The sequence below is a fragment of the Ramularia collo-cygni genome, assembly GCF_900074925.1.
Source record: "Ramularia collo-cygni strain URUG2 genome assembly, contig: RCC_scaffold04, whole genome shotgun sequence".
Lineage (NCBI taxonomy): Eukaryota > Fungi > Ascomycota > Dothideomycetes > Mycosphaerellales > Mycosphaerellaceae > Ramularia > Ramularia collo-cygni.
Genome location: NW_019716258.1, coordinates 712926 through 737642, shown reverse-complemented (window position 1 = coordinate 737642; position 24717 = coordinate 712926). Strand labels below are relative to the sequence as shown.

General features: G+C 52.6%; 11 protein-coding genes; 6 read left to right on the top strand and 5 right to left on the bottom strand.

The window, feature by feature from the left end:
• Positions 1-517: 517 nt before the first annotated feature.
• RCC_03421 (related to mutarotase) lies at positions 518-1877 on the top strand (the record flags this gene model as incomplete). XM_023768711.1 has 4 exons in its annotated part: positions 518-757; positions 819-833; positions 893-927; positions 980-1877. 4 exons carry the CDS (start codon positions 518-520, stop codon positions 1875-1877), a joined length of 1188 nt encoding a protein of 395 aa, XP_023624479.1.
• Positions 1878-2701: 824 nt separating this feature from the next.
• Positions 2702-4029, top strand: RCC_03420 (uncharacterized protein; the record flags this gene model as incomplete). XM_023768710.1 has 2 exons in its annotated part: positions 2702-3695; positions 3746-4029. 2 exons carry the CDS (start codon positions 2702-2704, stop codon positions 4027-4029), a joined length of 1278 nt encoding a protein of 425 aa, XP_023624478.1.
• An 850-nt stretch (positions 4030-4879) lies between these two features.
• On the bottom strand, positions 4880-5975 carry RCC_03419 (probable Bax Inhibitor family protein; the record flags this gene model as incomplete). XM_023768709.1 has 2 exons in its annotated part: positions 4880-5067; positions 5123-5975. 2 exons carry the CDS (start codon positions 5973-5975, stop codon positions 4880-4882), a joined length of 1041 nt encoding a protein of 346 aa, XP_023624477.1.
• Positions 5976-6345: 370 nt separating this feature from the next.
• On the bottom strand, positions 6346-7988 carry RCC_03418 (related to GPI-anchored wall transfer protein 1; the record flags this gene model as incomplete). XM_023768708.1 has 2 exons in its annotated part: positions 6346-7842; positions 7893-7988. 2 exons carry the CDS (start codon positions 7986-7988, stop codon positions 6346-6348), a joined length of 1593 nt encoding a protein of 530 aa, XP_023624476.1.
• Positions 7989-8487: 499 nt separating this feature from the next.
• On the top strand, positions 8488-8877 carry RCC_03417 (uncharacterized protein; the record flags this gene model as incomplete). Its single annotated transcript, XM_023768707.1, has 1 exon — positions 8488-8877. One exon carries the CDS (start codon positions 8488-8490, stop codon positions 8875-8877), a length of 390 nt encoding a protein of 129 aa, XP_023624475.1.
• Positions 8878-10186: 1309 nt separating this feature from the next.
• RCC_03416 (uncharacterized protein) lies at positions 10187-12205 on the top strand (the record flags this gene model as incomplete). XM_023768706.1 has 5 exons in its annotated part: positions 10187-10249; positions 10301-10690; positions 10772-11491; positions 11546-12001; positions 12053-12205. 5 exons carry the CDS (start codon positions 10187-10189, stop codon positions 12203-12205), a joined length of 1782 nt encoding a protein of 593 aa, XP_023624474.1.
• Positions 12206-13573: 1368 nt separating this feature from the next.
• RCC_03415 (probable S-(hydroxymethyl)glutathione dehydrogenase) lies at positions 13574-15138 on the bottom strand (the record flags this gene model as incomplete). XM_023768705.1 has 5 exons in its annotated part: positions 13574-13847; positions 13900-14054; positions 14109-14734; positions 14791-15002; positions 15062-15138. 5 exons carry the CDS (start codon positions 15136-15138, stop codon positions 13574-13576), a joined length of 1344 nt encoding a protein of 447 aa, XP_023624473.1.
• A 595-nt stretch (positions 15139-15733) lies between these two features.
• RCC_03414 (probable DUR3-Urea permease) lies at positions 15734-18195 on the bottom strand (the record flags this gene model as incomplete). XM_023768704.1 has 6 exons in its annotated part: positions 15734-15966; positions 16022-17056; positions 17118-17151; positions 17208-17613; positions 17789-18073; positions 18125-18195. 6 exons carry the CDS (start codon positions 18193-18195, stop codon positions 15734-15736), a joined length of 2064 nt encoding a protein of 687 aa, XP_023624472.1.
• Positions 18196-19269: 1074 nt separating this feature from the next.
• On the top strand, positions 19270-20461 carry RCC_03413 (probable Probable D-xylulose reductase A; the record flags this gene model as incomplete). XM_023768703.1 has 3 exons in its annotated part: positions 19270-19281; positions 19354-20157; positions 20210-20461. The coding sequence occupies 3 exons, from the start codon at positions 19270-19272 to the stop codon at positions 20459-20461; spliced, it is 1068 nt and encodes a 355-aa protein (XP_023624471.1).
• Positions 20462-20854: 393 nt separating this feature from the next.
• On the top strand, positions 20855-21904 carry RCC_03412 (uncharacterized protein; the record flags this gene model as incomplete). XM_023768702.1 has 3 exons in its annotated part: positions 20855-20924; positions 21113-21305; positions 21400-21904. The coding sequence occupies 3 exons, from the start codon at positions 20855-20857 to the stop codon at positions 21902-21904; spliced, it is 768 nt and encodes a 255-aa protein (XP_023624470.1).
• Positions 21905-22439: 535 nt separating this feature from the next.
• RCC_03411 (related to ferric reductase (metalloreductase)) lies at positions 22440-24488 on the bottom strand (the record flags this gene model as incomplete). Its single annotated transcript, XM_023768701.1, has 1 exon — positions 22440-24488. The coding sequence occupies one exon, from the start codon at positions 24486-24488 to the stop codon at positions 22440-22442; it is 2049 nt and encodes a 682-aa protein (XP_023624469.1).
• Between the last annotated feature and the right edge of the window lie 229 nt (positions 24489-24717).

Genomic DNA, 24717 nt, shown 5'->3' with positions numbered 1-24717 from the left:
GTCAAGGTATAAACGTGAACAGCTTCCCTCTTCTCGTCGGTGTGCACGCAGCTGCATGCAGCATGAGCATGTCACATGCAGCGAAGGGGTCCATCCATGGTCCAAGGATCATGTTCTCCCCAAGCCGATTTACCCGGCCCGCCGACGCTGGGATTCGTGCGAACAAATTTCCCGTCATCTGACACTGCGCGATCTCCTCCATCAGATCCCGATGCGACGCTCTCCGCACTTTGCGCGCACAAAGGTGGGGAATCTGGGGATACCACGCTCCGTGAGCAGGCTGAAGTGAAGCTTCATCTCCACTTACCGTTGACCTCGTGGGCGGAATAACGTCTTTTTGGGTTTGTTCCTGCAGCATCACTCGAAGTCCCACAGGGTCGAGCATGTGCAATTTCTAGATAATCTTACCCTCTCCGCGTTTGCTGTTCCACCACCCTTTCTGAGCTTCCGAGGTGATCGACTAGACATTCAACCCATCTCTTGCTACATCCACTCGCTGCGATTACAAGACTCGAGGATGCTTTCCTCACTGGCATCGCTGCTCATTGCAGCTTCCAGCATTGTTGCGGCTCAATCGCCGTTCCCAGACTTCACCGGCGACCCATTCAAGAAGTACGAGCTCAGCGCGAATGGCATCAATGCTTCCTTCATTCCCTACGGCGCGCGCTTGACGAACCTCTACGTCTACGACAAGAACAACAACTGGCAGGACGTCGYGATTGGATATGACGAGGGATCGCAGTACCTCGAGGACACTGTAAGTTGCATTGCGGATTCACGTCCCACCGAGACTAGCAAAAGTACTAATAGTCTCACAGTTGACGAACCACACCGTAAGACACGTGTACAAAGTGATGTAATACGCCCTTTATCAGTACTGACCTTGCGATAGAACTTTGGCAGTTTGGTTGGCAGATATGCGAACAGGTATGTCAGTAGAGCCAATTCTCCACTACTCGCATTAATACCGTCAAATCAGAATCAAGAACGGCACCTTCACCATTGATGATCAAGTTTCGGAAATCCCCAAGAACGAGCACAACGGCACCAACACCCTCCATGGTGGCCTGGTGGGCTACGACCAGCGCAACTGGACTGTTGTCGCGCACACCACCTCCAGCATCACCTTCTCATACTACGATGCTGCCGAGCAGGGCTTCCCCGGTGATCTCATCAACATCGCAACATACACCCTCACTGCCGACTGCGAAGGCCCGGCGTTCGTTTCGCGCATCGTTTCCATCCCACTGAACGAAGCTACCCCTGTCATGCTCTCCAACCACATCTACTGGAACCTTGGCGCCTTTGTCGATGACAATGCAATGACAGTCTTGAACAACACACTCTACATGCCTTATGCAAAGCGTCGGATCGGAACTGACGGCATCCTCGTCCCCAATGGCGAGATACAGCTCACTGCCGGTACGGGACTCGATTTTACTAAGCCAAAGACTACCATCGGCCAGAATGTCCCAAACACAGAGGGAGACTGCGGGACTGGCTGTACGGGAATTGACAACGCTTTCATCACGGATCGTCCACCATATTCGGCTCCCCAAGATGCTAGCTTGGAGGTGCTGAGGTTGATGGCACCAAGCACTGGTATTCAGCTCAGCGTTGAGACCAATCAGGGTGGTATTCAGCTGTACAGCTGTGTCAGCCAGAACGGAAGCATCAAGGTGAAGAAGAGCCAGCAGCACGTGCCAGGACAGGATGTGGGCATTCCTGCTTTTGGGTGCTTGGTGATTGAGACGCAGGATTGGATTGACGGCATCAACAACCCGCAGTGGGGCCGCGAGGAGTACCAGATCTTCTCGCCTACGACGGCGCCGGCTGTGRGCTATTCGAAGTTCAAGTTCAGCGTGGTGGAGAGCTGAGAAGGCGGATTGGAGCCTGTCAACGACCGAATCAATGAACCAGCGTATTAGCGGGAACAGTGTCCATAGCAAGACAACGACGCTCGAAGAGCACTCGAACAGCAAGCGTTCTCCCTCATACGATGTGAGAAGTGACAATGGGTGATCTGCCGATTGCATTGTAAGTGTGTTGGCGGCGCATGCTCGTGGATACGCTCTCGTACTTCTGGTGTTTTGAATTAAAGCACAGCTGCCAATATGGCTCTCTCATCACCTGTTGATCTATTGACCGTGAGCCCCCAATATGTGTGCTGCCGCCTCTTTCGGTTAATCACAAGGACTGTTCTCCGCTATCCCAAGTCTAGCCGAACCTGACTTTATGGCCGTTTCATCCCAATGGTCAGTCTCCTGCCTGGTTCCGGGTCATCGCACTGATCATACGGATCAAATAGATGGCATAAGACTGTAGCTGCTGATACATTGTATCCGTTGTGCTCCGGTGCGTTTTTTCCTGAAATGCGCGGATCCCACTAATTGATGGAAGTACATCTCATCACGCTCCAACCAATTTTTGAGGATGAGAACTGCACGCGCACTATGGGAAAAAATACATCGTTGTAACTTGTCGGCAGAGAACCGTCTAACATTGGAATATCGGCCGCGCGCTAGCCTTATTTGAATTTCACGCTTGCCGCTTGCCGTAGCCACCCTCTCGACGCTCGCCCATCCATCGACCTTCCCTTGACGACCTCGTCGAGTCACCATCGTCCAAACTTCACCTGCACTGCCACCACGTCTGTTGAATCTGACAACTGACCACCGCCTTCTAGAGCATCGCGTTCAAGATGGCGCCCAAGCGCAAGGCGGAGACGCTCGAGGAAGCACTCGCGCGCCTGTGGTGCTATTACTGCGAGCGCGACTTTCCCGGCTTCAAGGACCTCTGCGACCACCAGCGATCAAAGCATTTCAAGTGTACATTCGACCCGCGCAGCTGTAATCGTAAACTGCAAACAGCTGGCGGCCTGAAAGTGCACATGCAGCAAGTGCACAAGTCAGATCTCCAAGAAGTCCCAAACGCTGACCCAGGTCGCCGCGCCTTGGAGCCAGAGATCTTCGCCATGGACGGCGTGCCCCAGCACCTCATCGAGAAGCACAACGACGCCATCATAAAGCGATTCCAGCTCGAGGAGGCCGAGTACATGCGGAGGACTGGCAACTCTCTCCACGGCACCAACGAGCCCAACAAGAAGCCGAAGATTGACGTCGTCGCCGTCGCCGAGGACCAGAAGGCCAAGGCTCGTGCCTTCAAGGAGAAGAAGATGGAACAGAGACGTCTCATCAAAGAGGCACTTGCTCGTGGTGAGGAGCCTCCAAAATTCGACTCCATCACGACGTCTACCGCGCCGACTGCCACCACACCTGCATCGGCCGCTCCTGTTATGCCCACTGCTGTGGAGACTTCCGCCTCACCACCCAACGCCACAGCATGGAACATGCCTCCGACCGACGGCCCACATGTCCCCAGCCAACCGGCGTACGCTGCCCACCCACTTCCCATGGCGCCCCACTCCGCCTACAACGCTCCGCCCATGCACAATCCCTATGCTTCACACGGCGTTCCGATGGGCTACCCGCCCGTCCCCCAGGGCATGGCGCCACCGTTTCAGATGCCTGGTCTGACGCCCAGCCACTCCGCGGACCTCTTCCGCGAGCAGCACCCCATGCATGGCCTGCCGTCAATGCCGCCATCCATGCCAGCATCTCAGCTGCCCACGCGCCCCACTGGACTACCTTCACTTCCGCCCCGCCCCGCGCCTGCCATGAGACCCCACATAGCCAGTAAGTACGTTGATCATGCGCGTGTGATAGTTTACTGACGTGATTCGCAGCGCTCGAGGAGATTGAGACCATGATCGACGATACAAAGCGCAAATATGACGCTCAGAAGCAGATGAACGAGATGAGTCAAAAGACCGTTGCGCAGCCTGACACAAAGCTCAACACCGCCAGCAGCTCTGATCCACCCAGCAATGCCGCACCTACACCTGCACCAACCAGTGGCCACGTTGCTTTGTTGATGAAGAACAACAGCGTAAGCTGGGAAGAGAGACGGGCTCAGCACCCACGATACGAATCAAAGGGGCCCAAATGCCTCGCGCCCGCCTTGGCATGATGGTCTAGGCACGACTACAAGTGGGTTCAGCAGTGGGTTTGAGCGGTTTCGCGCTTCGTCCTCTGGTTGCTTTGTTTCTTTTCTTCCGGCGTGAAGGTTCATGTTCACGCCAACAGTGAGTGTTTCTGTTACCCAAAAGTGCTGGCAAGGGGCACAGATGAGAGGATTGTTTGACTGTGGTCATCCCCAAGAGTGCTGGAACGGGGCACGGGAGGAAATCTTCGACCGCGGTTGACGCAGACCGTGGCATTCATGGTGAGCAAGAGGTATGTCTTGTTGATGCGCGCGGGAGAGGTGCAGTTAATAGGCGGACTGCGGTGTACAGTAAGTGAGAGTCGGAAAATAGATTTCAGAAAACGAGCATGTCTTATTAAACTGCGCGTGCATATCCATCAGACAGTATTGATGCTGGGCTTGGAAGAAATACGATGGTGGCTCGCTCGCGACGAGCGTCACGAAGCTACAAACTTTGTAACTTGGGCGATCTCCTACATCCATGGACCAGCAGCTGCTCACACAATTGAGAAGCCAAGTCGCTAAGGTGGCAAGCCTCTGCCCATCTCATAACTCGTTTGATCCCGTGATCACGATGGTCAGGAAGAAAATTTGCCACATTGACGCATGGCAACAATCCGAATAGCATGTCAGAAAACTGACGGGGTAGAGGAAGTCTCACAGGTGGACTCGCTTAGGAGAAAAGATTATAATACATGGTTGTTACTTTCATTTCCTTGAACAAAAGGGAAACCGCGGATTTCCACACACTCGCTTCCTCCAAATCACAACGCCAAAGGCCGTTTCCGCTAAGATCCCAAACTAATTCCACCGCTCCAATCTTGCCATTCTTGTTTTACTTTCTCCGTCCTTGCTGCATWGCCAGAATCTGGACCATGCGAACGAAGATGTTGATGAAATCGAGCTCGAGAGCAATGGACTCATTGACGGCGTCACGTCGGAACAGACCACGCTCGGCTAGACGGGCGTGGTTCAGAATCTTCTGGGTGTCGTAGAGGGTGAAGCCACCAAAGACGGCGAGACCTGGGATGCATTAGTAGCGATTCGCATTTTCACGATACGAAGATGCTCGACTTACCTCCATACAACCAGAGGTTCTCGGTCATAGCCAATGCACGGGTAGCAGTGACTGGCAGAACGAGTGGTGCAAGACCAGAAAGTGCCACGATAGCGACACCGGCGAGCAGAGGTCCTCCAAGGTACAGGTACTTTTCCTGCTTGGCGGTGGCACCCACAAAAGCAATCGATCCCATCATTCCGACAGTGTACAGGCCAGCGCGAGCCAGGATGGCAGGGTGGAAGAAGAGCATAGGAGACAAMAGCGCGGCCTGCGTCACGTTAAACCCTGCCCATAGAGCATACTTGAGCATGTAGTTCTCCGGGGGCGTAGCGCGGCATCCCATCATGGTTCCAATAGATCCTACGAGGCCGATTCCCAATACCAGCCACGGGTTCGCGGACATGAGGCGGTAAGACCAGCCGCTGGTATGCAGAGCGCGAGCAGCGATTCCGATGATACCGATTCCCAGGCCTGTGTGTAGAAATGTTTCATTCAGGTAGCTTCGTTCGTAGGGTGGCATGCCGCCATCTTCGCGCGTTTCGCGATTGAAGATGAGGTTGGTGGCTAGGATTGCGCCTCCGAAGATTGCTCCGCCGTATATCAAGCGTTGGGTCAGATTCCCTTGCGCGAGTGGGTTGACGGGCGCTTGGGTCTGGTAACCACGTTGCGAGGAGTGGCGAAAGGCGGAGCGGAAGACATTTTGTTGGTTTGCGGCGAAGGCGGTACGTAGAGGCGTCGACTGCTTGGGGAAGACGTTTGGTGCTTGCGATTGGGTTTGGAAACTGCGGATCGTGGACTTTGATGTCGCTTTGGGGATTTCTTTGGCGATTGTGCTTGCGACTGCAAACGGTCGCCGGAGTATGAAGGCCATCGTTGGAGTGGTGTGGACGTTGTTGGCGATAGAGAATTGATGGAGAAGGGCGCAAGCGTGAAGAGAGATCAGAGGAGCTCGGATATCTCGACGTCACTTCTGGAACTTTCCCGGGAGTCCCCCACAGTCCTTGTGTGCCATGCTTGCCACGTGATTACGAGACTTTTGCCTCACATTTCTCTAACCTCACTCGGTACTGTGTAACATGAAATATGATCGGCAATCGAAGGATCGTCTTGGGAAGCACTTCTGCTCGTCGATTGTTATAGTATGCCCAGAATTTGATTGCAAAAGAATGAAGAATGGAAAGGTGATGCTCTATTATAGGTGTACACTTTTTGGTACATGATGTTCCTACAACGCTTTCATTCTACAGCTTGATCGACACATCATAATGATCCAAAGCCAGCGCGACGCTTGTGAGTACGCCCATGTAAGACACAAGCACTGTCATAGCCCCAACATCGCTCATGTGTAGAGTCGGTATTGTCATGTTGACGAGCCCAGTCAAAAGGTTAGCCAATAGGAAGATCGCCAACCCATTGCGGTTGTAAGCATGCATGACCCTGCTCGTCGCGTCCTGGATTCGCTGCCTCTCAACTTGCTTGCTCTTCGCCTTGTATAGATTGGGGAACATGACCGTCTCGATCCCACAAAAGAGGAAGAGTTGTGCGGTGTTGAAAGTGCACACCCAGCAGACATATGCGAGGTTCGCCATGCGGCGTGATACAAACAACTTTGGGCCATATTTCCACATGGCCCATGTTGAGAAGACGAACCAGAGTGCGGTCCAGAAGCCCAGCCGTGGTAGCGTCTGCTTCGGGAACTCGGGCTTCAACTGTGGCATTTCCATCGCAGGCTTAGCAGGAGCTTGGTCTGCTCGGTCAGATCCACCTAGCACAGATTCCAGCCACTCGGCATCCTCATCCATGGTGTCCTTCACTGGCTTCAGAGGATCGCCAAATTCTGGATCTCGCTCCAGGATGTTGATACCTTGGCCCATGCCAGCGATAAAAATCGCGAGGTAACCAATGAATGAGAATACGCCTTCTCTGTTCTGTGACAGCCAATCTCCTTCGTTTCTCGCAGAGAGAATGATGTAGGCTTTCAAATCCGGGACGCAATATAGCGCAAGCTCATAGCAGATGGCAATGACAAATGCGAAGATGCTGTAAGATGGCACCCACCTCAGAACTGGCTGAAGAACGGCAATGGTTGGCGATAGCAGAGCAAGAGTGAAGAAGAAATTCCAGTGCACGCCGTACTCGCTGACGTGCTCGGCGTAGTCGAGGCTTTTGACAGACCACAGCCGAATGAATCCAAGGATCACCAAGGGAAGTGAGTGACGCATCGCTTCCTTGAGACGTGCGAACATGGAGCGTGGAGCAATGTGCTGTTCCTTGAGTTGCTGACGTGCAGCGACTACACCGGCTGCAAAGACGAAGGAGCCTACGCCCATGTCCATGAGAGAGGTTCCAAAAGACTCGGTCYTGGCGARTCGCCGCGGGAAMACGGGAAAGTCGACGGCCAAGATGCTGGAGCAGGTGATGATCATCATAGCTCCACGATAGGCCGTGATGAATGGCTTGACGGGGAGAATGTCCTTGTCATTCTTGTCTTCATCATCCTTGTCTTTGGAAGGGGGTTTCGCAAGCTCCTTGGCTGCCTCTGGAGCGGGTTGTAGGAAAGCAGCGATAGCTGGAAGAAGAAGCAGGCCGTTGAGCATTTGAGGAGCCGAAGAATACACCGTCGTTGCGAACAAAATGGCGCAACATTGGATTAGGAAGTCCGAAAAAGCGGCAGCAAAAGTGTATGGTTTGAAGAACTTCTGGCGGGTTTGTAGCATCGCCCACAGAAATGCGGCGGCCTGCATCACAGTTAGATCGCGTTCACCATGCATGCAACAGAAGGTCGTACGGGAGCTACCAGGGCGACATGATTGATTTCCCAGATACCACCACCGCCGAGAAATGAGACCGACGCCTCTTTTTCTGCCTTGTATTCCGGCGTCATGGTAAAGAATGAATTCCCTGAGATGGTTTGTAGGAGGAATTGAAGATGGAGGCCAGCTGGAGGTATAAAAATTGCGGCGTCCGATGATGAGCCGGGAGATCCGCCGTGCCAACCGAAAGCCAATTTGGGTGAACGACGGACGACACCTCTCCTCTTCTCCCACCCGACTGCTTCCCATCATGATACTCATCAACATTTTTGTTCGTTTACCATTTCGCGATCCACGTTTGAGTCTATCATGAATCACTCAAGGAGAACAATGGCGACTTGTTTCATGCGCTTTGACTCTACCATGTCCCCGTCTCACCGCCCTCGACGGGTTCCTGCGTCGTGCCTGTCGTCCCCTCGAGATGCGTCTCCCAGAACGCAACATCCCGCTCCATGGAGCCCAATGCATCCATAGCACCCCAGTCCCCGCGGTGCACGTTTCCGTGCCGAGATGAGCGTTCGGTCGGCGACCGCACCCTCACCTCTTGTGTGCGTTGTGGCAATGTCCAACATGCCAAGAGCAAACGTAGGAGGTAGAATGGTGTATGGCAACGCTGTGAGCGTGCTGCACAACTCACGCTCAGTACATCATCATTTAATGCCTCTTCATTTGTCCACAACATCACTCGCCAACGTCACTGTCTGCTCTGCTCTGCCCATCTCAWACATCACCACTGACATTGTCCGGCCTGCTTCAAACATAGTTGAATGCAATTCATCCGCAACTCTGTTCTCTACGAGACATCATTCTCAAGGTATGAATCTTCTCAACCCCCTTTGCCTAAGCCCCCGTGTTCCCCGATTTTTGAAGAATCATCTGTGTCCTCGAATCGACGTGGAGGTGATGGCACAAGCCGCATGCCTGTTCTTGGTGGGCTCCTTCAATGCTCGTGGAGGCTGAAAGCTTGCATGCGGCCATGCCGTCAACTCACGAGGAAGCAATACTTGGCCATGGGATGTTAAAAACTTCTCGATACCTACAAGGGTTCGATCTTCTGGCCTGGTCTTCCTTGGATCATTCTCGCGGGGACGATCATGGAATGGCTGGAACATCGATGTATCCACAACCCGCATGCAGCATCTGTTAAATTTCCTGTTCCGACCGGGATGCGGTCTACTCTGGAATCAGCGAATAAACCAGGCTATATGCGCTACGGAACATAGCTGAGATGCCGGATATCCCTTGTGTCTCTCATTTGAGCATTCGTCAGTATTGACAGTTGTGCTTGAGTCGTGCTTGGTTGTGTCCGAATCGAACGGGCTGAGGTGATCGACCATGGACCACGAGGACTAGGCCCACGGTCAACAGGTCTCTTGCTGTCCGCCGCCATAAACCGCCATCGATCTCAAGGTCCTCGTCTCTGGACTTGTTGGTATTCCTCTGCGCCAGTCATTGGGCCAAAAAGCAGCTCCGTGCGCTGTATACAACGCCGATGGTGTCAGACCATGGGATCAGGCACGAACGTGTGTGGTCCGATACAGCAACACCATGCACCATTGAATCGTCACTCCTGGTTATTCGCTGGCTCGCTGGRGTTTCGAACGGCATTGCTTCTCTCAGAAGCCAGTCCTGAAGTCTGCCAGGGCCTCTGCGGACCAGCCTGGAGGCATCTCGGGGGACTGGAAGAGAACCCCTGGCGCTATCTCGATTGAACGTATCTGTCCCAACTATCTGCCTTGAGCGTGTATTCGAGGGAACCCTTCTCTTGGTTGAGGCCGCCTGGTAGCTAAGGACGGGCTAGGACACGTCGTGGTAGCCCCGTTGCCTTGCTATGCCGCTGTCAATACGGATAGCCGAGCACGTTGGCGTCATGGAGAGGAATGAAAGGCGAGGAGAGATCAGCCAGTACGGTGTGACGATCATGCCCATGTCGACCCGTTTCCTGTCGATATTGCTCCCTTGGCGCATATTGTCTTTCGAGCGATGCCTGCAATGCATTGGCTCGTCCCCATCAGCGCGGCATGTCCGGTCGGCGGTCGTGTCAAAGCATGAACAGACCTTGACAGCCCGGGTCAAACAATCAGGCCCAGGAGGGATTTCTCTGGTGAAGCGCTTCACCCTACCCCACTACTGATTGGCCGCACGAAGCGCATTTAGCTCTTGTCGTCGGCTTGCTTCAACCTTCTCCACTACAACAGCACAAACCTGCTCAAACCGAGCAGAAAACATGACTGACTCGGATCGCAGATCACACAGACTACTCGACAAGATGAAGACCACCGGCGCATCCGCATCGAAATTGCCGCGCTCCTCGTCGCGCTCCACACCCACGGTGATATTTCCCCATGCGTCACCGCAGCTCCTCGTACTGACAACGTCGCAGTCCCGCAGCGACACGCCTTCCAGCAGTGACAAGCCTTCCAGCCGTGACAAGCCTTCCAGCCATGACAGACTGCTCAGCCGCGACAAGCCATTGCCATCCACACCCAATCCTAAGATTGTGCACACCACGGCCCGCGGCGCCAACGCCAACAGATATCTGAGAGGAGACTCACGTCCTCTCAGCCAGTCGTCTGTGAGCCCCTCTCGCATCGGCAGACCCGCTGGTCTTCGTCCCCGCTCTGGTGGAGCCTCATCATTTCGTCGGACTTCTAGTCTTCTGTCCAGCGCCCCTGATACGCCAGACTCATACATCGTCACCGATGAAGAGTCTGCCGGGTTGCGCTCCGTCAACCGCGTGGCCAGAGAAGCCAGAGAAGTCAGAGTAGCCAATGCAAGTCATCCATTCTCCGGATTTCACCGAGCAAGGCTGGTGGACATCGCCCCCAAGAGGAAAAAGGTTAACAATGACCAGTTCTCCAGCTCGCCACCTGCTGCAAGCATTCCCTCAAGCCCATTGCCAACCACTCCATCATATGCCGCACTAGGTGCCTTCGACTTCGATGGCTTCCAGCCTGTTACCCCACAGACAGCAGCAAACAGCGATTCGTCGGTGACTCCACCTTTCACATCATCGCTCCATCTGCCGCCGAGAAGCGACTCTCACGCCCTTGGAATCGACCTGAATCAGATCGCCACTACCATTAATGGCGATGGCGCGTCCCAATATGGAGATGGCCACGAGTTCGAAAATTTCTCGGGCAAAGTGAACGTTGGCGACTTCGACGACGCTGATACCGAAGCCGACGTCCATTCAGAAGTGGCTCATCACTCTCCGAAGGGCAGAAGACTGAAGAGACATGACTCACCAATGGGATCGATTATGAGACCGGCCACAGAAGACCATGCCTTCAGCAGACATCATGCAGCTGAAGAAACGATTGCAGACCGCATGGAATCATTGACATTCTTTCCTGTCGCTGTGCCCCACCCGATTGCTGCACCGCAGCCACATTTCGGAGGCCCCACACATGATCCCACTGCCGGCCTCGCTGGGGTCAGAACTCCGGGYAAGATGCGTGCTGCTGCTGCCGCTGCTGCGCGTGCCGCTGTGCCACCGAGCGAGCCCGGTTTCGCGCGTAGAACAGCCTCGTCTGCCGCCAAGAGCTCAGCGCCTCCTGACATTCCAAGAATGGTAAATATTGATAGAGTCCCACACACTGATGTCATAGGCTAACTCGGAATGCAGTCCAATCGGGAAGTCCAGATGCCTTCCAAGGGTCGCAGAATGATCGGAAAACTCGGCGGTCTCTTCCACAAGGGTCAGAAGAGGGACGACATCGAACACTCGCCTATTCGAATGCGTTTGACCCGCGATCCAGCCAGCAACAAGCTCAGAGCCAAGCGCCAGAGCATCATCGTGAAGAAGCGAGCCTCTACCCAGGCTCCATTCCTCCCCGAAAAGGCCCCAGAAAAGAAGCCATCGCCGCTGGAGAAGATAGAGAGCCAGGTGGCGATCACCCCTGCAACCGTCAGCCATCCATCGACAGAGCACGTTCAAGGGGAAGGCACAGTGCCTAGGTCCTTCATTCCCCTCCCTGCTGCCTCTGGAGAAGCCACCATAGAGCTGTGTCAACGTTTGCTCAATCAGATCACCACCGAGACCGATACCCGTCGCATTAATAAGATTAGGGGCTTCGTTGAGGTAAGTCAATGCCCCACATTTCAAAGAAACCACACACTAACATATCGATAGTCTCTCGAAAGAGGTCTGCAAAACATCCGAGACGCAGGAAAATGGGCAAAGGAAGCCTGGACTGCGGCGGACAACGCACAGAGAAGCATGGAGCATAGTGAGAAGCTGCTGTCTTTCATGCGGGAGAGGGCCACCAAGGCCATTCGCAAGTAGGAATGTGGACTGAAAAGGCCGTTTTGTTGCCTAATGTACAGAAATCATGGCCTGAATTGAACGGAGTTTGAGCGATTAAATAGATCAAAAATAAATGTCAAAGTGCGAAAATGTCCCAAATCCATTTACAATCTGGTCCAAGATGTGGGTTTCTCACAGAAAAGACAAAGACTCTGCTACTTTTCAGAGTCTTCGCCGTATAGAAACCAGCTTCTGACAAGAGAGAGCAAGATTTGAATTGGGAAGACAAGGTACTAATAGGCGCGTATCTCAGGTGTCTCAGATCACTTAAAGTGGAAACACACGAACTTGAGGCGGAAATGCRATGAATTCGAGTGAGATTTGACCATACAGATGCTACTCTCCGATACATCTCGGAGCACTATACAAATAAGCGCAGCAATGGCCGTATAAAATCGGCATCTGGCTAGGAAAGTAGATTTTCAGGTAGATGAATGTGCTGCCAAAACAGGGGCGAAACTTACGCTCCCTACATTGTGTTACTTCACTTCAAGTGGATAATTCGAGGCAATTCTCTATCATGCAGGCGTTGCTTCTACTATGATATAGTTAGCTTTGCTACTCAGATCTACTCTCGCGCTTTGAAATCTAGGTATCTTGGAGGGAGTAAAATATAGAAAGGGGCATCTTTCAGGTTGAAGCGTAGTGCGTTAAGACTACTCACCTACTGTTAATCTGATAGAATGTATATACTTACTACTTTATCTCGTTTAAAACTTATAGTACTACGCTACTTAGTAATGAGCTAGAGGCATGAAATATCTATCCTACATAGAGAGCGGATTCAAAGAGAGAAGAGTAGAAAGGGCGAAAAAGGAGGCAATTAAGGGAGTACACACAAGTCTCCCTCACACAATGTACGAATATCATCGCAAGGTAAWGACATAATAGACGCCTCGGCCAACAAACGTCGACCGCCGCATCAAAGTCAACGACAAGATCGTTGTCAAGCTATCGACTTCTCAGGGCAACGACCGGGCTGTCCTCGAGGCTAAGGCTAGCAAGCAAGATTCCTTGCCAAAGTCTAACGAAGCTATATACTTCGTCATCTCCCTGAAATTCCAGATAGCTGTGCTAAGCAGCGCTGCACTCGATGCATTAGATCCACACAGATGGATCTACCAGAACAACGAAGGGTGTTTGAAGTGCAACGACGAGGCTAAAGCGAAGAACAGAGCTGCGAGCAAGGCGAAAAACAAAAAAAGAGCTCCAGTAAGAGCGATTCTGGAGTGAACATACCCTAAACGCCCGCTGCAATTACATCCCGCCATTACATGTTGAACGCTGTGCCATTTCATGCTACTCTAGACGTACAAAAGTTCCCCATGTAGCAGAGAGTATTCATAATCAGTATTCAGTCAATTGTGGGCTGCCCTCACATGGGGGTGCCGAAAATTGGGTCTGAACAAAGACTTTCTGCATCCCATCCTCCTTCTTGTCGAATTTGTAGTAGACTTTGTCCAAGTCTTCCATTCGTACGCGATGGGTCACCATCTTCAATGGGTCGATCTCTCCCGATTGGATACGCTTGAGCAGTTCTTCCCAGTACAAGTGAACAGGAGCTTGGCCATTGCCAATGAATCGAATGCCTCGCTCCATCACGGAGCCGATGTTGAAGTTGCTGAKAACACGATTAGTTGCGAATGGTGACCTTGAAGGATGCTGGTACTAACTTGGTGTATCCAACGTAGACGCCAGTGATACCGACACGGCCGTAATTCTTCACCGATTCGATCATCTCGTTGAGAATCTCGCTGGTATCGGTCTCGAGACCGGCGGCGATCTGAACAGCGTGGAACCAGCCCTTTGGATATTCTCCTGCCACGCACTAAACGCACAGTTAGCACACCATTTCGCAGCGTACGATCTTCAAGGTACTCGCCTCAAGAGCCACGTCTGGACCAACGCCATCACACATTTCCTTGAGCTTCGTCACAACAGCCTTGGTGCCCTTGAGCTCGGAAAAGTCGACTGTCTCAACCTTGGGGTATTTCGACTTGACATAGTCCAGTCTCCAGTKGCAGTCAATCACGATGACTCTGCTTGCACCATTCATAAAGGCAAACTCAGCGGCCATCTGACCTATAGGTCCAGCTCCCCACACCGCCACTACATCGCCCTCCTTTACACCAGTATCGACGACGCAATTCCAGCTTGTAGCGATGACGTCTGAGAGATACAGAGCCTTCTCATCGGGCACATCGTCGGGAATCTTGAGCAGATTGACATTACCATAGGGCACTCTGGTGTATTCTGCTTGGCCACCAGCAAAGCCTCCAGTAAAGTGGGAGTAGCCGAACATGCCAGCCGTTCTTCCRCCGTACATGGCGTTTTCGATTGTGTTCGAGTTGGTCTTCTCACACTGCGAAGACAGCTTCTTGTGGCAATACCGACAGTCACCGCAGGCGATCTGGAAACTTGCAACTACTCTGTCACCAACGTTCAAGCCTTTGACAGCTGGGCCCATTTCATCGACGATACCACAAAACTCGTGGCCCAAGATATCGCCTGGTATAGAGTCTCAGCAAAGAGTCAGGGTCACGATTCGAACCGGTTTCACTCACCCTTCTCAAGTTCGATGACACTTCCGTGTAGAAGATGCAAGTCAGATCCGCATACGGTCGATCCAGYGATTTTCAGAATGACATCTTGATCCTCAATGACCTTTGGCTTTGGGCAGTCGATCACGCTCACGGTGTTCTTGCCCATCCAGGCCAAAGCCTTCATGTTCTTGGTTGGATCGCCATACTTTTCGCGGTCATTGCCTGGGTTGGTTCTGTACGACAGTTCAGCACATGTCCCACCCACCATCTAGTGAAGAAGAAGTTCACTTACACGTCCTGTGCAGTAATCGCGTTGTCTCCGTGACCAAGAGCCTGTTCGGCTTTGTATGCTGCTTGAGAGAGAGCCATTTTGAATGAGCAGAATTGGAAGATGGAAGACCAACAAAGATGAGAGAGAAAAATCGACTATCAACAAAAGTCGCGTCGCCTACCCATCTATCCACCTGCTTCGTATGATCGCCTTTTTGCAGGGGCAGCTGTGGCGGAACGTCATTATGAGGCAAACATCGGAAGCGATGTAAGGTGTGTGCAGAGCAGTGCATTGGCGTCATTGACGTCCTCCTGTCTTCCACTTTTCTGTGACTGATTGACGTGCGGTAAAGTGGCGTTCTGGTCATTGGAGGTCGATGTTGCTGCTCGAGAGCGCAAGAACGAAGCAAATCGCGGACTTGACTCCGGCGCGGTTGTACCTTAGCCACCACGGACTGAATTTAGCCGGAGCACCGAGCTAAGGATAAACGCAGATGCGAGAGTTTTGGGCGAGGCAAGCGTCTACATATACATTTCAAGAATCATCAAGGTGTTTCCCTACCTCGACCTACAGCGTCTCTTTGCGTTGGCATCCTTACCATCCACCGAGTCCGCTCGAATAGCCGGCGCYCCTGAATTGGCAGCGAATCGAATCCTCGCAAAACTTCGGCGGAATTGGAGCAACGCAATCCAATCACTTGATCTCCACTTCTGGAGGCGTAGCTGTCTTCTTCGTATACTTCTCCTGGGACTCAGATTCCCTCGTATCATCGCCCCTTTCTGTCGCTCTTCCGTGATGGACTATAGGTCTACCACGGCCGGTGACATCCAAGAAGATTGCCTTGATTGTCCTCGTGCTAGTACGACGGCCTTCCCACAGAGGGTAAATGCCGACGCAGAAGCTGGAGCAGAAGAGCCAGAGAATTCCTACGACATCGAGTTAGATTGTTATAAGTGGGTGACACGACCGAATTATACGCACCAACAGTCACCCAGCCGGTGAAGAACTTCTTGCTGAAGATGTATCCACTCCCATAGAGAGGCATAGGCCATAGCACCAGCAAAGCAAGGGTCATGCATACGGTGAGTGTTCTGGCGATCTTAGCGGCCCGCTGTAGCTTCTTTTGCTCCTCTTCCTCTTCATCCTGAGATCGACTCGTCTCTCCCGGTACGAGCTCCAGATCAACATCTGCGGCGGCAGCAAGGTCGGAATCATCTCCTTTCCGGATCATCTTCATCGAAAGCCAATCATACTTTGGATTCCGCAGGGCAAACGACAGTACTGGAATGAAAACTACAGGAGCCAGCAGTGATACCACGTTTCCAGCGAGCATAGGATTGTTCGATCCCGTCGTTAACACGGAAAGCTCGCCGTACTGCGTCTTAGCTGTAACCAACCATGCGATGAGCGAGCAACACAACGCTAGAGGTGGCGAGAATGTCGCGGCTGCCCAACTTTGGCGATCCCATAAAAGCGTGAGTGAAGCAGGGAGAACAGCACCAGATATAATCACTCCCATCAGCAAGTAGAGGTATCCCATTGAGATGCCCGCGTAGTGCAGTCCTGTGGAGAAGCCGGCCATGAAGATGGCGTAAACAACGCAGCTGGTGTGCGACATGTAGATGAGCCGCTTGCCGGAAGCGTCCGGGTTGATGTAAGTCTTGTAGATGTCGTAGGTCCATATGCTTGAGACTGCAATGAGCTCAGCACTCATTGCAGAGGTTACGGCCATAAAGATCAAGAGAAGTGTTGCTAATGCTCCGCCAGATCCCAGCAATGCTACCGCTGCATTGGGTAGCACGAGGCCAGCAGAGACCTCGGCGGGGTCCATACGATTTGGGTAGGTGGGAAAGACTGGATTTGTCTCCAATGCCAGAGCGCTCAAGCCCATAGTCGTGGCGCATAACCATGGAATGGCGAACCACGATAGTCCTCCAGCGATATATCCAGGCAACGCATGTACAGGGGACGCAGCGATTGCTTTGTTGTAGTAACCATTGTCCATGAAGACGGTACCTATCGACATACGGGTCAGCTACAACGGGTTTGCATCAGAGAACGTAGTAGAAGCCTGTACCAAAGTTGCCCACGATGTTGATCACGAAGAATATCTAGACCGAATCAGTACACGGATTGAGGGCATTTAGGATCTACTCTGAACACTCACCGCACCCTCCTTGGATCTCATCGTAAGGTAGCTACCTTCTGCATTGCCTTCCACAGGATGTCGATCAGAAGCAGCAACCAACGCATCATAGACCGCACCAGGACTACCCAGCACGCTGCTCGTAGCGTATGCTGTGAAGGCGAACAAGAAGATGATGACTAAAATCACCACAGTGTGTACATAGTCTGTTAGGAACGTTGCTTTGATACCGCCAAACATCGTATAGAGCACAACGCCGATGGGTAGCAGAAAGCATGCAGCTGCCGTAGGAACACCACAGAGGGATGTCACCACAGCGGAGCCACCCGTTAAGAGCATGGCGGTCACTAGGACGTTGGTCATGAGGCCAAACAGAATGTACACTCCGTGTGTGATGGGGCCGTAGCGCGCTCGAATAACTTCCAAACTAGGGATTTGTCAGTCACGGTTCCCAACTTTGCCTTCCAACGCAGAGAGATGAACTTGAGTCAGAGCCAGTGCGGCTCTTCGCATGTCTGATCGGCTGTCGAGGGCCTCGCTGGGTTGAGTTGCTCCAGGATGTGCAGGACACTCCGGTGGATCCAGACACTGGAATGACTTACAAGGTGTGTGCATTTGGCGCCTTGCGCTTCAACTCAATCGCGAGGGTTGCAAAGAGGATAACTTGAACGGTCGCTCCAGAAGCATACCAGAACGGGCCCGATACACCGTACGAATAGGCGACGGATGACGATTGCAGCAGAGTCGCCGCCCATGTCCAGGAGGATACCACTGCAGATGACACCAAGCCAGACTTGACCGATCTGCCAGCAGTGCTGAAGACTTCACTTGTCTGCAGTTCGTTGTTGTATCGCTTCAAGACAAAAGTTKTCAACATCATCCCAAAGCTGTAGCTTCAAGTCAGCGTCTGAATGTTTCGAAAGAGAGGACTGACATACGCAAAGAGAAAGCCCAGTCCAATCACGATGCCATAGCCAGTGGCTTGACTGAGCGGCGGTGTTGACGCCATGTTGMCAGGAGATGGGGATCGAAAAGGACTCGCAATTGAACAATCAGCCTACCAAGCCTACAGAGAGAGCGACAAGCTCTTGTAGTACTTCTCGGCTCGTCTCATCGCTTTCACCAAAGTACGCCTCACTGCTCACCGTAATCGGCGAGAGGGATCCTCTGCATGTTGCTTTACTCAATGGTATCTGCTGACGATGATAAGGAAGTGCAAATCGCGTGCATGGCCTCTGAGATAACCCCATGCGTCTCCACGTGAAGAGAATTGGGGAAGCTTGATCGATAGATAAGCCTGAGCTTGACCCTGGATTGGCTGATTTCTGGGCGGGCCGTGCGAGGATGCACCGGAGTGCTGTTCCAGGACATGATAAGTTCGATCCGCTTCCAATAATGATGCTTGTTGGTGCTTCCCGAGACTTGGGCAGGGCTTGTAGTTGTCAAGGCCTGGATCGTTACCAGAAAATTGGCAATCTACGCCGACCTCGCTCACAGCAGGCTGGAGGAGTCAAAAGAGCTTTCCGTCTCGAGAATCGTACCGACCGTACCACGTAGGTACCTTGGATACGGCATTGAATCTGGGGATGCGTGAGGGTKCTGTATACAGATGGCTGTGTCCCCATGAACGTTGCTCCCTTACATTCTCTGGCATGTCCAGTGCGCCAGGTTGTGGAGGGGGATTGGTCCGTGGCGGCCTCATCTACTGCACCTCATTGGTCTACTTCTTGGAAGCACATGGTCGGGCTCGAAGTCGCAGTCAGTTACCATTCTCAACTTCGCAACGCGACATGTCTTGTCGTTCTGGGCTGGCAATGGTGAAGTTTGGGGATAGACACCTCATGGACAGATCAGCAGTGAGATTATCCCCCGGCGCCAAGCCAGCCGGCTAAATTGGATGGTGGACCTCTGTCGGACCGCCATTGTCACGTCCCTCCGTCACACGAGAGCGCAGCGTCTCAACAACGCACTTCAGCCGAGTAAGCTGGCATTTCTGCCAGACAAGCAGTAAGTAAGAACAACAACCAGTCTCTCTACTTTCTCAATTTTTACAATCGCGATTCTCAAGTCCTCAGACGTCAAGATGGGCCAAGAAGTGAGTGTGACTTTCGCTTCGGCCTTGTACAACCATCAAGGTCTTCGACATCGAGCTAACCCAAACCTCTAGAACCTCTCGTTCGTGCTCGAAAAGGCCGGAAGCGTCAAGTTCGAAGACCGACCCGTCCCAACCCTCAAATCACCACACGATGTCATTGTGAACGTCAAGTTCACCGGAATCTGCGGGAGCGATGTCCACTACTGGGTGCATGGCGAGATCGGGCAGTTCATCGTCAAGTCGCCAATGGTGCTGGGCCATGAGTCCAGTGGGATTGTTTCTTCCGTTGGCGAGAGTGTAAAGAGCTTGAAAGTAGGCGATCGAGTCGCCATGGAGCCTGGCGTGCCCTGCAGACGTTGCGTGAGGTGTAAGGATGGAAAGTACAATCTTTGCCCGGACATGCAATTCGCAGCTACGCCTCCCTTTGATGGCACCTTGGCGAAGTACTATTCTCTGCCAGAAGACTTCTGCTACAAACTTCCAGAGTCTGTGTCACTCGAGGAAGGCGCTCTAGTGGAGCCATTGGCCGTTGGTGTTCACATTGTCGCGCGGCAAGCGATTGTGACCCCCGGCGAGACTGTGGTCGTGTTTGGCAGCGGTCCTGTCGGTTTGCTGTGCTGTGCGGTAGCAAAGGCTTTTGGGGCCGCCAAAATCGTCGCTGTTGATATCAACGAGGAGCGGCTCGCCTTCGCAGAGAAGTATGCTGCCACACATACCATTGTCTCCCAAAGAGAGTCTGCGCAAGATGCTGCGAAGCGAATTATCGAGACCTGTGAGCTTRGCGCCGGTGCCGATGTAGTCATCGATGCCAGCGGAGCGGAACCCTGCATACAGACTTCCATTCACGCTCTTCGAGTCGGCGGTCGCTATGTACAAGTGAGTCCGCCCTCATTGGCACACACTGCCGACCTCAGCTAACTTGGATCAGGGCGGAATGGGCAAGTCCGACATCAACTTCCCAATTGGCGCCTTGTGCTCGAAGGAAATCACCATGAAGGGGTCCTTCCGATATGGAAGTGGAGACTACAAGCTTGCAGTGGATCTGATCACGAGCGGTCGCGTGGATGTAAAGTCATTAATCACTGGAAAGGTGAAGTTCCAGGATGCAGAGAAGGCCTTCACCGAGGTCAAGGCTGCGAAAGGGATCAAGACACTAATCGAGGGGGTCAAGGATGAGTGATGTTATTTGACAAGATACCTAGGGAGTCAAACATGATGGCCTTGCAGGAAAATTCACATGTCAGGACGGCAGCATGTGGCTCATTCACTTTGTAAACCACCAAATGCGCGCTAGCGTCGCGGCTGGCAGACTCGGACTTCCTTGACTTCACTTCCCCAAATTTTCTAACATTCTCAACAACAACCTTCGAACTAACATTAGCCAACCCTTCGCAGGCTCCGCACGTCCACCAACCTCTTGATCTTAGCATTGAACTTTGAAAGCGCAGAGCCCGCTCAAAACGTGTCGGCATCGACCTGCTTGCTTCGCGTCAACCGTCGCCGTCACATGAGCAGATTGCAACATTTGATCACTGCTCGAGAAAGCGGCTCGATGGAGCCCTCAAAGCCAACAATGTCCGCGACCACTAAGCCAGCGACCAATGCCGATGCGCCACACGCCCAGACCGATACACTTCGCTGGCGTGAGTATTTCAAACATTCGAGGCGCTCTCTTCTGCACAAGCGATGACCGAGGCAATGGCTGGTATCGCACACAGATGACATATCACATTCCCTGGAAGAGCTGGGATCCTGGAAATTTCAGCAGCCGCTTCTCATCCTGCTACTTACTCTATCACTCAAGCATTTGCTAACCCTCGATCTTCTGTAGGCATCAACTACGACGCCAAGGCCATGCTTCGTGGACAGTGGGACAAGGTGAAGAAGAAGCCGTACAAACCAAAGGAATTCAAGGAGGATAAGACCGATGAATGGCGCCACCAGGTGCAGCGTCAGAACAAAATCAGTGCGTGGATGGCAGTCGCGCACAAGCTGCAGAAGGGGGGCACTCTTGAAGAGTCTCGGTAAGTCGATTKAAGCATGGAAGTCACGGAGCGTGTACCAATCTTATAAAAAGGGCCTCATCATTCGAAATGCATACTAATCGTCTATTTGCAGATACCGTGCGATCATGGAGATGCGCAAGGATTCTGATTTCGTGGACATCGTCAAGAAGTTTCCGGCCCCCAACAAGCCTGCATCGATGAGCAAGCCAGCGTGGGCGCCAGCGCCGGTGMTGCCTAATCCGCCACCAGCTCGTCCTTCCTTGCCGGTCGTCTTGCCTGTGACTCTGCCAGCCAACTATCCAAACACCCTGAAGCGGAGCGCAGCAGGCGACAACACAGGCATCAAACAGGAAGTCATCGACGTCGATAAGGATGACGAGGAGCCAGATCTCGAGTACTCCGACTACGAGCCCGAAGAAGAAGCCGCTGTGCAGCGCGAGAAGCGTGCGAACAAGCGTCAGCGCACAGGCGACTCCTCCACCCAGCTCAAGCAGTCCCATCACGAGGAGGACCTGCAGTTCCAACTCGAGGAGTCAAGGTTGAAGAGCCAGCTTGAGGAGGTGCGCATCCGACGTAAGATGGCGACGCTGCGGCGCCGTAACGAGGACTCGAAGTGAAGACGAGGCATGATGTGGTGACTCTCGATGCAATACTAGGTGTTTTCATGGCGACCATTGGATTGATGCCCGATCACGAACGGCTCAAATGGTTGCGATCTCTACTACGAGGACTTATGCGTTTTGACGGTATGAGCATTTGGAGCACATCCGAAAATAGTGGCTTTATTCACATATCTCGGTCAGGAGTATTCAAGATGAACTTTAAGCGTGAGAATCCCTTCTTGCAGATTAATCCTCGGGTAGACCGTGACCATGACATCTTTGATGCGTCCATTCAGGCRTCAGCCCCCAAGGCCACAGCCTCTTTCGAAGATGACTTTCCCGGTCGACACGGCTTCATCTTCGAAGTTGTCCCCGAGATAAAGCATCGCAGCTTGTCCGGTCTGTGTCACGGCGCTTCAGAGACTGAAGTGATTGTCGCAGAATCGCTTCATAACATGTGGAGGCATATAAGGCCAAAGAAGTTGATCTTTCGTTTGGACGCAAAGCCAATGCTGAATCTTTGCTGGATACAAAAAGACGTATGCAACGCTCATGAGAATGTCTCAACGTGAAGAGCACATCCCTGAGCGGAAGTCCCTTTATGAATAGCTCTTTCGTCAGACAGACGAACGACAGTGTTTCTGACCTCGGAGCTCAACCCAATAGGCCCACACACTGCAATGCCACTTTCCCCTTCAGCGTCGTCGAGAAGACTACTGACAGTCTCTCGGATATCTAGTCTGCCGGAATAAAAGGTCGCACATGGCAGCATGGGCATTCGCCGACCCTGTGTCAGAAGCTGCCGCGTAGGCGACGGCGATGCAGACTTCTCATTGACCAGTGTCGCATTCTTGCCTCTGCCTGATGTCTTGATAGCATCAACATCAACACCCTCATCATCCTCATCGACCAACACGCAACAACATGGGCCTTGAGATTTATCACAAGCACATCCGCATTCCTTTGGTTCGTTTCCGAGTTCGGTGAATTGCTCAGCGCATGTGACGTATATGCTGATTCGAGCGTCGATTCCAGCATCTTGTAGCTTTCTGTGTGCCTCCTCTATTTCGCCGCTGACCCACATAGTCTGCTCACTACTTCGTACACACCAAATAAAGTGGACCATCTGCACGGGTAGTCGCTTCCCACAAGAACTGGCGCGATCTGCAAGGTCTTGTAGGAGGGACAGAGTGAATGTCACGCCTGTGGAGCCTGCTAGCAACAAGACGGAATCAAAGGCTGCCATGTCCGATTGAGATCCACCCCAAGGCCCATCCAGAAGTGCCAGATGCTGCGTATTCACGACTTGCGCACGCTGCTCGGATTCACTCTCGGCGTTTTTATGTGGTAGAAGTGCAGTTTCGGAACTATTTGCGCCTTCCATGATGCGAAGAGTGAATCCCTTGTGGCTCTTGAGGAGGAAGACCAGGGCACCGCCGTGCGATTGTGGCGTCGAGAGAATCGTTGCAGGGTGGGATTGCATCACCCCAAAGCGAGGGATGGAAAGCAAAACGTGAGATCCAGCACGCCAGGTTGTGATTGATTTGTTGGTGATTGTTATCTTGGTGACACCGCCACCGAGTTGGACCATTGTGGCACGGCTTGCACGCATGTTTGTCCATGCGTAAAGCAGACTGCGGACAATTCGATCCACGAGATAGAGTCCTACCGGTATGAATACATAGACTCTGCTGCCCAGTGCGGTGCTTGGTAGATGGTAGACCACAGCAATGACAAAGCCGAAAAACGTGATGATATGCTGGACGATGAAGAACTCATATGACCAGTAGCGGACTGGAGCTAGAGTGCTGAGATTCATCCACAGCAGGAGGGCAAATGCTGCGATGCCGGTTGTTGGGCAGTCGTCTGTAGCCCATTCGAGTTGCATTAGGCCTGGATATTGCTGCCAGCCATAGCTTTGATAGCTAAAGTGCAGGATAGCCATGAGAAGCATGATTCGCGACGACCAACGATGCAGCACGTTCAGTCGCTCGTAGGATGTTCCAGTGAGCGCTCCAATCACATTGTTCTTGTTGATGAGGAGTATCAAAAGAGGCATCTGTGCTACCGACAGCCACCCTGCTCGCACACCCAAGGCCTGCCAATATTGAACGCCTGCCACATCGTTGTCGATGAACTCCAGCGCCAGGACGAAGGCGAGGTACGACATGAGCAAAAGGATGGTTCCCAATGGTGGGACTTTGAACCACAAGCATCGAGCAGTTGGCGTGATTTGAGGATAGCTGACCTCCCGCGCGATCGCAGTCGCCGTTGCTAACCATCGCGAGAAAATAATGCTGGGTCTGGCGGGCTGTTGTCTTTTACGAGCGGCTGCCCGTAAGCGACCTTGTAAGGTGAGCCAGTTTAGAAAGTTTGCAAGAGTGGCGAGTCCGACGATTACCACCACTCCATACCAAAAGTACTTTGCGTAGTTATTGCCAATGATTTTGAGCTCATCATCATTGAGCAGATCGTCCAGAAATTCAGCGGCTTGAGTGCTGTTCGAAAAGTCGATTCCATCCGCCGAGAGTACTACATTAGACGTCGTATCATCTCCTCCGCCCATATGCATGTTCATGTCCATATCCATGTGGTCCATGATTCCTGCGGGCCGAAAAGAAGTGATGGCGGGAGGTGTTGTTCGTTAGAAGAGCCCGGGCCAGCAGGCGACTCCGAGAGATGTCGTTTTCGCAAATTGCTTCCAACGGTTGAAAGACCAACGGTATTTCCCTTTCGATCATGACGGTGCACGTGGAAGTCTCTCCAAAGAAAATCTGGTGGTTGTGCGAAAAAGCGAAAGGAATTGTTAACTTGCTCAGGCTCCATAA